The sequence below is a fragment of the Ranitomeya imitator genome, chromosome 5 (assembly GCF_032444005.1).
Source record: "Ranitomeya imitator isolate aRanImi1 chromosome 5, aRanImi1.pri, whole genome shotgun sequence".
Classification (NCBI taxonomy): domain Eukaryota; kingdom Metazoa; phylum Chordata; class Amphibia; order Anura; family Dendrobatidae; genus Ranitomeya; species Ranitomeya imitator.
The window spans coordinates 712,311,404-712,325,441 of NC_091286.1; the positions used below are offsets into that span (position 1 = coordinate 712,311,404).

Genomic DNA, 14,038 nt, shown 5'->3' on the forward strand with positions numbered 1-14,038 from the left:
GGCACCAGGAGATGGAACAGGATCCTTGATGCAAACAACTGGCTAAGACGATGGTGCAGACAACAAGGATTTGGATTCCTGGACCACGGTGTGAATTACTGGTATGATGGACTCCTCGCCAGAGACGGACTACACCTCAACAAACCTGGGAAACACACATTCGCCAGAAGACTCGCTACACTCATCAGGAGGGCGTTAAACTAGAAGAAGAGGGGACGGGAAGAAAAACATTAGACTCGAACAAAGACGACCCAGGAAAACATACTCAGAAGGGAGGTAAGAACATTTCTAAAACAATCCACAGTGAGGAGATTGGAACAAAACAAAATCCTCTAAACTGCATGCTCGCAAACGCCAGAAGCCTGACAAACAAGATGGAAGAACTAGAAGCAGAAATATCTACAGGTAACTTTGACATAGTGGGAATAACCGAGACATGGTTAGATGAAAGCTATGACTGGGCAGTTAACTTACAGGGTTACAGTCTGTTTAGAAAGGATCGTAAAAATCGGAGAGGAGGAGGGGTTTGTCTCTATGTAAAGTCTTGTCTAAAGTCCACTTTAAGGGAGGATATTAGCGAAGGGAATGAGGATGTCGAGTCCATATGGGTTGAAATTCATGGAGGGAAAAATGGTAACAAAATTCTCATTGGGGTCTGTTACAAACCCCCAAATATAACAGAAAGCATGGAAAGTCTACTTCTAAAGCAGATAGATGAAGCTGCAACCCATAATGAGGTCCTGGTTATGGGGGACTTTAACTACCCGGATATTAACTGGGAAACAGAAACCTGTGAAACCCATAAAGGCAACAGGTTTCTGCTAATAACCAAGAAAAATTATCTTTCACAATTGGTGCAGAATCCAACCAGAGGAGCAGCACTTTTAGACCTAATACTATCTAATAGACCTGACAGAATAACAAATCTGCAGGTGGTTGGGCATTTAGGAAATAGCGACCACAATATTGTGCAGTTTCACCTGTCTTTCACTAGGGGGACTTGTCAGGGAGTCACAAAAACATTGAACTTTAGGAAGGCAAAGTTTGAACAGCTTAGAGATGCCCTTAATCTGGTAGACTGGGACAATATCCTCAGAAATGAGAATACAGATAATAAATGGGAAATGTTTAAGAACATCCTAAATAGGCAGTGTAAGCGGTTTATACCTTGTGGGAATAAAAGGACTAGAAATAGGAAAAACCCAATGTGGCTAAACAAAGAAGTAAGACAGGCAATTAACAGTAAAAAGAAAGCATTTGCACTACTAAAGCAGGATGGCACCATTGAAGCTCTAAAAAACTATAGGGAGAAAAATACTTTATCTAAAAAACTAATTAAAGCTGCCAAAAAGGAAACAGAGAAGCACATTGCTAAGGAGAGTAAAACTAATCCCAAACTGTTCTTCAACTATATCAATAGTAAAAGAATAAAAACTGAAAATGTAGGCCCCTTAAAAAATAGTGAGGAAAGAATGGTTGTAGATGACGAGGAAAAAGCTAACATATTAAACACCTTCTTCTCCACGGTATTCACGGTGGAAAATGAAATGCTAGGTGAAATCCCAAGAAACAATGAAAACCCTATATTAAGAGTCACCAATCTAACCCAAGAAGAGGTGCGAAACCGGCTAAATAAGATTAAAATAGATAAATCTCCGGGTCCGGATGGCATACACCCACGAGTACTAAGAGAACTAAGTAATGTAATAGATAAACCATTATTTCTTATTTTTAGTGACTCTATAGCGACAGGGTCTGTTCCGCAGGACTGGCGCATAGCAAATGTGGTGCCAATATTCAAAAAGGGCTCTAAAAGTGAACCTGGAAATTATAGGCCAGTAAGTCTAACCTCTATTGTTGGTAAAATATTTGAAGGGTTTCTGAGAGATGTTATTCTGGATTATCTCAATGAGAATAACTGTTTAACTCCATATCAGCATGGGTTTATGAGAAATCGCTCCTGTCAAACCAATCTAATCAGTTTTTATGAAGAGGTAAGCTATAGGCTGGACCACGGTGAGTCATTGGACGTGGTATATCTCGATTTTTCCAAAGCGTTTGATACCGTGCCGCACAAGAGGTTGGTACACAAAATGAGAATGCTTGGTCTGGGGGAAAATGTGTGTAAATGGGTTAGTAACTGGCTTAGTGATAGAAAGCAGAGGGTGGTTATAAATGGTATAGTCTCTAACTGGGTCGCTGTGACCAGTGGGGTACCGCAGGGGTCAGTATTGGGACCTGTTCTCTTCAACATATTCATTAATGATCTGGTAGAAGGTTTACACAGTAAAATATCGATATTTGCAGATGATACAAAACTATGTAAAGCAGTTAATACAAGAGAAGATAGTATTCTGCTACAGATGGATCTGGATAAGTTGGAAACTTGGGCTGAAAGGTGGCAGATGAGGTTTAACAATGATAAATGTAAGGTTATACACATGGGAAGAGGGAATCAATATCACCATTACACACTGAACGGGAAACCACTGGGTAAATCTGACAGGGAGAAGGACTTGGGGATCCTAGTTAATGATAAACTTACCTGGAGCAGCCAGTGCCAGGCAGCAGCTGCCAAGGCAAACAGGATCATGGGGTGCATTAAAAGAGGTCTGGATACACATGATGAGAGCATTATACTGCCTCTGTACAAATCCCTAGTTAGACCGCACATGGAGTACTGTGTCCAGTTTTGGGCACCGGTGCTCAGGAAGGATATAATGGAACTAGAGAGAGTACAAAGGAGGGCAACAAAATTAATAAAGGGGATGGGAGAACTACAATACCCAGATAGATTAGCGAAATTAGGATTATTTAGTCTAGAAAAAAGACGACTGAGGGGCGATCTAATAACCATGTATAAGTATATAAGGGGACAATACAAATATCTCGCTGAGGATCTGTTTATACCAAGGAAGGTGACGGGCACAAGGGGGCATTCTTTGCGTCTGGAGGAGAGAAGGTTTTTCCACCAACATAGAAGAGGATTCTTTACTGTTAGGGCAGTGAGAATCTGGAATTGCTTGCCTGAGGAGGTGGTGATGGCGAACTCAGTCGAGGGGTTCAAGAGAGGCCTGGATGTCTTCCTGGAGCAGAACAATATTGTATCATACAATTATTAGGTTCTGTAGAAGGACGTAGATCTGGGGATTTATTATGATGGAATATAGGCTGAACTGGATGGACAAATGTCTTTTTTCGGCCTTACTATGTTACTATGTTACTATGTTAGGCTGTGGCCTCTGATAAAGCTAGGAGGTGCTGTTTGTTCTCCCCAGAATATGCATGCAGACGGATGAAGTCCATAAGTGTGCATGGGGGTCATGGATTTCCGGTCGGGTTTTCCATGTGGCTGAAGGCCAGAGGTTTGTGTGTGTTTAAAAACCCTGCAGTAAGGGGTATGGGTGTGTCAGGCCGTGTCAGGTGCCTGGCCAGGAGAGGCCAGGTGTGTGAGGTGCACATCAGTGTCAGTCTGGTGTGTGTTAGTCTGCAGAGTGCATGGAGGCCAGCAGAGCCAGCACCCAGGGCAGCTGAATAGCCTGGCACCCACAGCGTACACAGAGATGCAAGTCGTCCATGGTACTGGTCTCTGATGTGGGCAGTCCTGTGCCCGGAGGTGGATATCCTATGCCCGTAGGAGTCGGATGTGGATAGTCATGTGCCCGGAGGTGGATATCCTGTGCCCGTAGGATTCGGATGTGGATAGTCCTGTGCCCGGAGGTGGATGTCCTGTACCCGAAAGAGGACTAGCATGTGTAACAATTGCAAACAGGTGGATATGGTGCCCGGCTGCTATCCGGAGGATATCCTGAACTGTGTACGACTGTGTGAGTAAAGAGTCTGTAAAGAGACTGTGATACAGCGATGCAGGACACCCACGAGAACTAGTCAGAGGAGGGCTGGCGTGTGTAGTGTCTGCAACATATGAGGCTGTGTGTACGGAGACGTATAGAGACTGAGATGGCGTGCGGTCGCCCAGGGAAAATGGACAAGGGAAGTCTGGCCTGTTTAGGGACCGCAAATCTAAAGCCATGTGATATGCATTACTTTGAACTGGTGTAAACTGATCACTGAAGTTATATGCATTTATGTGAACTGGACTTTAATGCTGTGAAGAAACACATTAAAAGAGACTTTTGTGTTTGAATTTGTGGGTCACTGCTTCTTCACTGCGTACGATGCTACTGCAGCTTTACACCCCCCACATCTGATCACTGGCTCACTCAGGTCATCTACACCTAAAAAACATCTCTAGAATTCGACCTTTTCTTACTTTCGACTCTGCAAAAACTCTAAGGGTACGTGCTCACGGTCAGGAACTGCTGCGGTTTTGACGCTGCGTATTATGCAGAATCAAAACTGCAGCGGACAGATGTTTCAGCATAGTGGATGGGATTTCTAGGGATCTCATGTCCACTATGGGTGTATGTGCACCAGCGGATCACCCGCAGAAACTGACATGTGGGGCGTCTTTCAGGACCGCTACATGTCAATTTCTCGTGCATAACAGAAATTAAGTCAATAGAATGTATTGCAGGCAGCGAATCCACACTGGTCAATGAACGAGGCGAAAATATGCTGCATCCAAAATGCTGCTACTTCCTGATCGTGGGCACATAGCCTCACTATCGCTCTTATTCATTCTAGTCTGGACTATTGCAACTCTCTACTGATCTGCCTCCCTCTTACCAAACTCTCGCCAGCTCCAATCTGTCCTGAATATAGCAGCCAGGATCCTATTCCTCACCAACTGTTACACCGATGCCTCTACCTTGTGCCAGTCATTACACTGGTTACCCATCCGCTACAGAGTCCAGTATAAACTAATCTCTCTCACCCACAAAGCGCTCCATGGCTCAGCACCACCCTACATCTCCTCCCTCATTTTAGTCTACCACCCTACCCATCCTCTCCACAGTTCAGCACCACCCTACATCTCCCTCATCTCAGTCTACCACCCTACCAGTCCTCCACAGTACAGCACCACCCTACATCTCCTCTCCCATCTCAGTCTACCACCCTACCCATCCTCTCCACAGTACAGCACCACCCTACATCTCCTCCCTCATCTCAGTCTACCACCCTACCGGTCCTCTCCACAGTACAGCACCACCCTACATCTCCTCTCCCATCTCAGTCTACCACCCTACCCATCCTCTCCACAGTACAGCACCATCCTACATCTCCTAACTCATCTCAGTCTACCACCCTACCGGTCCTCTCCACAGTACAGCACCACCCTACATCTCCTCTCCCATCTCAGTCTACCTCCCTACCCGTCCTCTCCACAGTTCAGCACCATCCTACATCTCCTCCCTCATCTCAGTCTACCACCCTACCAGTCCTCTCCACATTCAGCACCACCCTACATCTCCTACCTCATCTCAGTCTACCACCCTACCCGTCCTCTCCATGGCTAAGCACCACACTACATCTCCTCCCTCATCTCAGTCTACCACCCTACCAGTCCTCTGCACAGTTCAGCACCACCCTACAACTCCTCCATCTCAGTCTACCACCCTACCCGTCCTCTCCATGGTTCAGCACCACCCTACATCTCCTCCCTCGTCTCAGTCTACCACCCTACCCGTGCTCTCCACAGTAAAGCACCACACTACATCTCCTCCCTCTTCAGTCTACCACCCTACCCGTCCTTTCCATGGTTTAGCACCATCCTACACCTCCTCCTTCATCTCAGTCTACCACCCTACCCGTGCTCTCCACAGTACAGCACCACCCTACATCTCCTCCCTCGTCTCAGTCTACCACCCTACCCGTCCTCTTCATGGCTCAGCACCACCCTAAATCTCCTCCCTCATCTCAGTCTACCACCCTTCCTGGGCCCTCCGTTCTGCTAATGACCTAAGATTAACTCCCTCAATAATCAGAACCTCCCACTCCCGTCTCCAGGGAGGTTGTACCGGGAGACAATACCCGGAAAAAAATCACAAAATGAGTGGTTGAGGGATAGACAGCTGGTCGTTCCGCACCAATTCAGGAGCGAGTTGTTGCGGATTGCCCATGAGATCCTGCTAGCTGGACACTTGGGGATCAGCAAAACTAAGGCTCGGCTGTCTCAACACTTCTATTGGCCCAAGATGGGGACAGATGTGACAAACTACTGCCGCTCCTGTGTCACCTGCCAAAGAGTGGGGAAGGCGGGGCAGGCTCTTAAGGCTCCCCTGATCCCTTTACCAGTGATAGAGGAGCCTTTCCAGAGGATCGCGGTGGACATTGTGGGCCCGCTGGCCGTCCCCAGCAGCTCTGGAAAGCAATACATCCTTACTGTGGTAGACTATGCTACCCGGTACCCAGAGGCAGTAGCTCTGTCGTCAACTAGGGCGGATAAGCTACGCATGCTGGTAGAGACTCAAGGGCGCGACTGGGAGCGGTGCCTCCAACACCTGTTATTCGCTTACCGAGAGGTTCCGCAGACCTCGACGGGGTTCTCCCCCTTCGAGCTCCTGTACCGCAGGCGAGTCCGGGGACCCCTTGGGTTGGTAAGAGAATCCTGGGAAGAGGAGCCGAACCCTTCTGAAGTGTCCATAGTGGAGTATGTCATGCGCTTCCGTGACAAGATGCAGACCTTGACGCAGTTGGTGCATGACAACATGACGCAGGCTCAGTCTGACCACAAGCACTGGTACGACCAGAACGCCCGGGAGCGGACCTACAACATGGGTCAAAAGATGTGGGTGCTGGTCCCCGTACCAACGGATAAGCTTCAGGCAGCCTGGGAGGGCCCGTACGTCGTCCACCAACAGCTCAACCCGGTCACTTACGTGGTCACGCTTGACCACGCTCGGGGTAGGCGAAAGGCCTTTCACGTCAACATGATGAAGGTTGATCACGAACGTGAACCTTTCGTCCTACCGGTCTGCAGCTTGCTCGAAGACGGGGAGGAAGACACCCTCCTGGACATGCTGGCCCAAGCCAAGGCCAATGGGTCCATCGAGGACGTGGAGGTAAGCGCCTCGTTAACTGAACCCCAGCGGGTGCAAACCACCGTGGAACCCTTCCGGGTCGTGTTCTCCAACCGACCTGGGAGGACTGAGTTAGCCGTCCACGAGGTGGACACCGGGAATCACGCCCCACTACGGCGAACACCCTATCGAATCTCTGACCAGGTGCAGCAGACTATGCGCCAAGAGATCGATGAGATGTTACAGCTGGGGGTGATTCGACGGTCAAAGAGCGTCCAGACGAGACAAGGGGGCGGTCCCTACGTGTGGACAGACAGGTACAATCTCCAGAGGAGACAATAGGGCGGCCCCTCCGTATGGACAGACAGGTCCAATCTCCAGAGAGGAGACAAGGGGGCGGAGCCTCAGTGTGGGGACAGACAGGTACAATCTCCAGAGGAGACAAGGGGGCGGTCCCTCCGTGTGGGGACAGACAGGTCCAATCTCCAGAGGAGACAAGGGGGCGGTCCCTCCGTATGGACAGACAAGTCCAATCTCCAGAGGAGACAAAGGGGCGGTCCCAACGTGTGAGGACTGACAGATATAATCTCCAGAGGAGACAAGGGGGCGGTCCCTACGTGTAGACAGACAGGTACAATCTCCAGAGGAGACAATAGGGCGGCCCCTCCGTATGGACAGACAGGTCCAATCTCCAGAGGAGACAAGGGGGCAGAGCCTCAGTGTGGGGACAGACAGGTACAATCTCCAGAGGAGACAAGGGGGCGGTCCCTTCGTGTGGGGACAGACAGGACCAATCTCCAGAGGAGACAAGGGGGCGGTCCCTCCGTATGGACAGACAGGTCCAATCTCCAGAGGAGACAAGGGGGCGGAGCCTCAGTGTGGGGACAGACAGGTCCAATCTCCAGAGGAGACAATAAGGCGGCCCCTCCATATGGACAGACAGGTCCAATCTCCAGAGGAGACAAGGGGGCGGAGCCTCAGTGTGGGGACAGACAGGTCCAATCTCCAGAGGAGACAATAGGGCGGCCCCTCCGTATGGACAGACAGGTCCAATCTCCAGAGGAGACAAGGGGGCGGAGCCTCAGTGTGGGGACAGACAGGTACAATCTCCAGAGGAGACAAGGGGGCGGTCCCTCCGTGTGGGGACAGACAAGTCCAATCTCCAGAGGAGACAATAGGGCGGCCCCTCCGTATGGACAGACAGGTCCAATCTCCAGAGGAGACAAGGGGCGGAGCCTCAGTGTGGGGACAGACAGGTACAATCTCCAGAGGAGACAATAGGGCGGCCCCTCCGTATGGAGAGACAGGTCCAATCTCCAGAGGAGACAAGGGGGCGGAGCCTCAGTGTGGGGACAGACAGGTACAATCTCCAGAGGAGACAATAGGGCGGCCCCTCCGTATGGAGAGACAGGTCCAATCTCCAGAGGAGACAAGGGGGCGGAGCCTCAGTGTGGGGACAGACAGGTACAATCTCCAGAGGAGACAAGGGGGCGGTCCCTCCGTGTGGGGACAGACAGGTCCAATCTCCAGAGGAGACAAGGGGGCGGTCCCTACGTGTGGACAGACAGGTCCAATCTCCAGAGGAGACAAGGGGGCGGTCCCTCCTCCAGAGGAGACAAGGGGGCGGTCCCTCCTCCAGAGGAGACAAGGGGGCGGTCCCTGCTCCAGAGGAGACAAGGGGGCGGTCCCTCCCCCAGAGGAGACAAGGGGGCGGAGCCTCCGTCCTGACAGTGTGCGGACCGCGGGGAGGACACACAGACTGCAGGGAGGGAGCAGAACACCGGACAACCGGCCACTCTGTGCCTGAGAGAGAGGAAGCCATGACTGCACAGACTGTGTGAGAGCTGCGCCCGAGTCCTGGCTGCTGTCACCTCACCTGATACCGCAGAGAGGCCGCAGCCGTGTGAAGACGTCCTGTGTGCGGCGGCTGACACCAGAGACAATAGCGGCACCCACTGCACTGCGAGACCTGCAGGACCTGTGGTGACGTCAGCACCATGTGATCACGGGGCGGGGCTCTGCAGGACCTGTGGTGACGTCAGCACCATGTGATCAGTGGGCGGGGCTCTGCAGGAACAGGGGGCAGTGACGCGTTGCGGTGTTCTGATGAGGCGCACAGTGACCGAACCCCGGCAATGCCGAGGAGCCAATCACCGCCCGGGAACCATTACCGCGGACTCACTGTGGAGGGAAAGGAAACACGAGAATATGAACAACTAGAAAATAAAGGGAAAGAAGAAGAAGCGATAAATGGCGGAAGGCGACACCTGAGGAGACGTCACAGTGTGCGGTGGTGTCATCCAGAACAGCGGGGCAGATAGAATCGTGATGGTGCTCGGGTAGGTGAGATCCAAAGAAACAACCTGGCGCTCATCTTAATGTAGCAGCCAAAACGTTTCGGCCTCTGATCGGACCTTCATCAGTTACTAGTGGTGGTCTGGAGAGAATGACGGCGGAGTGATGAAGGGCAGAGCACAGTCTGGAGAGCAGGGCTGCCACTAGAAATTTCAGGGCCCCATACTGGCAAAATTTTCGAGGCCCCCTTGAGACTCCGCCCAGGCTCCACCCCAGCCCCGCCTCCAGGCTCCACCCCAGCCCCGCCTCCAGGCTCCACCCCAGCCCCGCCTCCAGGCTCCACCCCAGCCCCGCCTCCAGGCTCCACCCCAGCCCCGCCTCCAGGCTCCACCCCAGCCCCGCCTCCAGGCTCCACCCCAGCCCCGCCTCCAGGCTCCACCCCAGCCCCGCCTCCAGGCTCCACCCCAGCCCCGCCTCCAGGCTCCACCCCAGCCCCGCCTCCAGGCTCCACCCCAGCCCCGCCTCCAGGCTCCACCCCAGCCCCGCCTCCAGGCTCCACCCCTCGAACTGTCCACAGTCCCACCGCTCTCTCTTGGAAAATCTCCACTTCTCACCTATCACACATTAACAGTTCCCATCACCAGATCACACATATAGCCGGCAGCTTTTGTTTTGGCCAAAAGATTTTTTAAGCCGCCACCATAACACGGTAGACACTTTTGGCCGGGCCTTACACTGCTGTAACCTACTAAATATTTGTTAAAATATGCAATACAATTTAGGTATATTTTTATTTATTTTTCAATTTTTAAAATGACCTATAATATCACATAGAAGGAACAAATACCACAACACCATGACCAGATGACAAATTACCACCACAGTGATCAAATAATATAAAATACAAGGAACAAATACCGCTACACCATGACCAGACCGCATATTACCACCACATAGTGACTGAATACTACAATACTGATCAGTAATAAAAAAAAGCACAATACTATCACCATAAGTGCCATTATACACAGGAGATCTGTACTTAGTATGCAGCGTGTTGTGAATTCTGTGGCTGAATTCACTCCTGTGGTCACAAGTGGTACTGCAGCTTCTGAGCTTCCTCCCTCAGGTGTTCTGGTGAGCTCGTTAACTGCTTCATTACTTAACTCCGCCTGATGCTGCTATCCTTGCTCCTTGTCAATGTTTCAGTGTTGGATCTGAGCTTCTCCTGATTGTTCCTGTGACCTGCTGCTCTGTATAGCTAAGTGCTTTTTGCTTTTTTGTTGCTTTTTTTCTGTCCAGCTTGTCTTTTGTTTTGCTGGAAGCTCTGAGACGCAAAGGGTGTACCGCCGTGCCGTTAGTTCGGCACGGTGGGGTTTTTTTGCCCCCTTTGCGTGGTTTTGCTTTAGGGTTTTTTGTAGACTGCAAAGTTCGCTTTACTGTCCTCGCTCTGTCCTAGAATATCGGGCCCCACTTTGCTGAATCTATTTCATCCCTACGTTTTGTCTTTTCATCTTACTCACAGTCATTATATGTGGGGGGGCTGCCTTTTCCTTTGGGGAATTTCTCTGGGGCAAGTCAGGCCTATTTTTCTATCTTCAGGCTAGCTAGTTTCTTAGGCTGTGCCGAGTTGCCTAGGTAGTTGTTAGGCGCAATCCACAGCCGCTTTTAGTTGTGTTTAGGATAGGATCAGGTGTGCAGTCTACAGAGTTTCCACGTCTCAGAGCTCGTTCTTGTATGTTTGGGTATTTGTCAGATCACTGTGTGCGCTCTGATCGCTAGCACACTGTGTTTCTGGATTGCCTTCATAACACCTGTCATTAGCAAACATAACAGCAGTGTCTGTGTACAGATAATACAGTGATCACTAGTGAAATTATACACAGGAGCTCTGTATACAGTGTATAGTGTCAGTGTATAGGTAACACACTGACTCACCAGTGACGTCTCTAGGTGAAGTCTTTCATCTTTCATCCAGCACAGACCGCCATCATTTCATCCAGCCAGGACTTCTCTCTGCAGGAAATAACACAGTTATCTCGAGCTCCGCTTGCAGAACACATTACTTAATTTTTCACAACTTCTACATTACACCACATGAAGAAGACGACATAGTATCACTCTATACAGTAACAGGACCGCCCCCCATTTAAAACAGTATACTCAAAAAATAAAATAAATACATCACTGCAGTAATAATATCCCTAAATTAGCCCCTATGGTATTAATAATATCACCCAGCCTGGCCCCGTGTCTCATTCCTGGCGTCAGCCAGATATTCTCCCATCCTGCCCTCATGAGTATCCATTCTGCCCCATATGATCTCCTTATCCTGCCCCATATGATCGCCCCATGTGATCTCTCCATCCTGCCCCATCTGTCTCCATCATATCCATCCTGCCCCATGATCCTGCACGATCTGTCTCCAATTCTGCCCCCAGTGTCTCCAATCATGCCATTGCCCCATGTCTCCATTCTGCCCCCTATGTCTCCAACCATGCCCCCATGTCTGCAATCCTGACACTTGTCTCCAATCATGCCCCCTGTGTCTCCATTCTGCCCCATCTGTCTCCAATCCTGCCCCATCTCTCTCCAGTCATGCCCCCATGTCTTTCATCCTGCCCCGTGTCTCCAATCATGCCCCGTATCTCCATTCTGCCCCTGAGTCTGTCTGCCCCTGTGTCCAGCATTCTGCCCCTGTCACTGTGTCCAGCATTCTGCCCCTGTCACTGTGTCCAGCATTCTGCCCCTGTCACTGTGTCCAGCATTTCTGCCCCACTGTGTCCAACATTCTGCCCCACTGTGTCCAGCATTCTGCCCCTGTCACTGTGTCCAGCATTTCAGCCCCTGTGTCCAGCATTCTGCCCCACTGTGTGTCCAGCATTCTGCCCCACTGTGTGTCCGGCATTCTGCCCCACTGTGTGTCCGGCATTTCTGCCCCACTGTGTGTCCGGCATTTCTGCCCCACTGTGTGTCCGGCATTTCTGCCCCACTGTGTGTCCGGCATTTCTGCCCCACTGTGTGTCCGGCATTTCTGCCCCACTGTGTGTCCGGCATTTCTGCCCCACTGTGTGTCCGGCATTTCTGCCCCACTGTGTGTCCGGCATTTCTGCCCCACTGTGTGTCCGGCATTTCTGCCCCACTGTGTGTCCGGCATTTCTGCCCCACTGTGTGTCCGGCATTTCTGCCCCACTGTGTGTCCGGCATTTCTGCCCCACTGTGTGTCCGGCATTTCTGCCCCACTGTGTGTCCGGCATTTCTGCCCCACTGTGTGTCCGGCATTTCTGCCCCACTGTGTGTCCGGCATTCTGCCCCACTGTGTGTCCGGCATTTCTGCCCCACTGTGTGTCCGGCATTTCTGCCCCACTGTGTGTCCGGCATTTCTGCCCCACTGTGTGTCCGGCATTTCTGCCCCACTGTGTGTCCGGCATTTCTGCCCCACTGTGTGTCCGGCATTTCTGCCCCACTGTGTGTCCGGCATTTCTGCTCCACTGTGTGTCCGGCATTTCTGCCCCACTGTGTCCGGCATTTCTGCCCCACTGTGTGTCCGGCATTTCTGCCCCACTGTGTGTCCGGCATTTCTGCCCCACTGTGTGTCCGGCATTTCTGCCCCACTGTGTGTCCGGCATTTCTGCCCCACTGTGTGTCCGGCATTTCTGCCCCACTGTGTATCCACCATTCTGCCCCACCGTGTCCGGCATTTCTGCCCCACTGTGTCCGGCATTTCTGCCCCACTGTGTCCAGCATTTCTGCCCCTGTGTGTCCATCATCCTGCCCCCCGGGCCCCCCTGGATCGCAGCAGCTCTCAAAGAAAAAAAAAAAACACAACTTCTTACCTGGCCAAGCTCCAGCGCCGGGTGAAGCTCCCTCTCCAGGCTCCACACAGACGCACTCGCCGCCGGGCCCGGCGGCTGACAATAACGTCAGACGCCGGCGAGTGCGCACTGCGGCCCTATTCAGCCGCCAGCCTCAGACTGGCTGGCGGCTGTTAACTATTGACGTGCGTGCGCGTGCCCGCACGTCAATAGTGTGCCGCTGCCGCAGCGCCTGCAGGGGGGGCCCGGTGACCAGATGAGACGGGGCCCGATGCGGGCCCCCTCTGCTCACCGGGCCCCATACGCCAGTCACGGCTGTCATGCCCTGATGGCGGCCCTGCTGGAGAGCAGCGGAGGACACACGCACAGCGCGACCCAGCGTTACCAGTCCACTCAGTGTGCCTGTGTTCACATTAGCGTTCTGCCGGGCGGCGTCACATGCGTCATGTGCCCCTATATTTAACATGGGGGCGGATAAACATGCGTTTGCATGCGTTTTGCGATGCATGCGTCTTTTTTGCCGCAAGCATTAGGGCGCAGAGGACGCGGCAAGATGCATTTTTTTTGCGTCCAAAAACCGGCAAAAAAAGGACGCATGCGTCGCAAAACTATGCGTTTTACATGCGTTCTTGTTTGCGTTGTGCGTTTCGTCGCTGACGCAGCACCGCACAACGCAAATGTGAACGCAGCCTTACTGCGTATTACCAGACGCAGACTATGCTCTGCCCTTTATGACTCCGCTGTCATTCTCTCCAGTTCTCCTACTACCAGTACGTAACTGATGAAGGTCCTGTCTGTCCTCACACGGAGGGACCACCCCCTTGTCTCCTCTGGAGATTGGATCTGTCTGTCCCCACACGTTGGGACCGCCCCTTTGTCTCCTCTGGAGATTGGATCTGTCTGTCCCCACACGTTGGGACCGCCCCTTTGTCTCCTCTGGACATTGGACTTGTCTGTCTCAGATGGTCGGACCGCCCCCTTGTCTCGTCTGGACGCTCTTTTACC

General features: G+C 51.8%; 2 protein-coding genes across 3 annotated transcripts in view; one reads left to right on the forward strand and one right to left on the reverse strand.

The window, feature by feature from the left end:
- Positions 1–8,929, reverse strand: part of LOC138638932 (zinc finger protein 665-like) — a 63,270-nt gene extending 54,341 nt beyond the window's left edge. Inside the window, exon 1 of one of the 2 annotated variants that reach the window (XM_069728685.1) lies at positions 8,800–8,929. In XM_069728685.1, coding sequence (XP_069584786.1) covers positions 8,800–8,922 — 123 coding nt within the window. In that variant the 5' untranslated portion in view covers positions 8,923–8,929. The remainder of the gene's footprint in view (positions 1–8,799) is intronic. The other variant, XM_069728686.1, reaches the window with a different exon arrangement.
- A 44-nt stretch (positions 8,930–8,973) lies between these two features.
- The window catches only part of LOC138638940 (zinc finger protein 665-like), a 61,001-nt gene continuing 55,936 nt past the window's right edge, over positions 8,974–14,038 (forward strand). The window contains exon 1 of the mRNA XM_069728699.1: positions 8,974–9,262. The gene's annotated coding sequence lies outside the window, so the exon portion shown is untranslated. The remainder of the gene's footprint in view (positions 9,263–14,038) is intronic.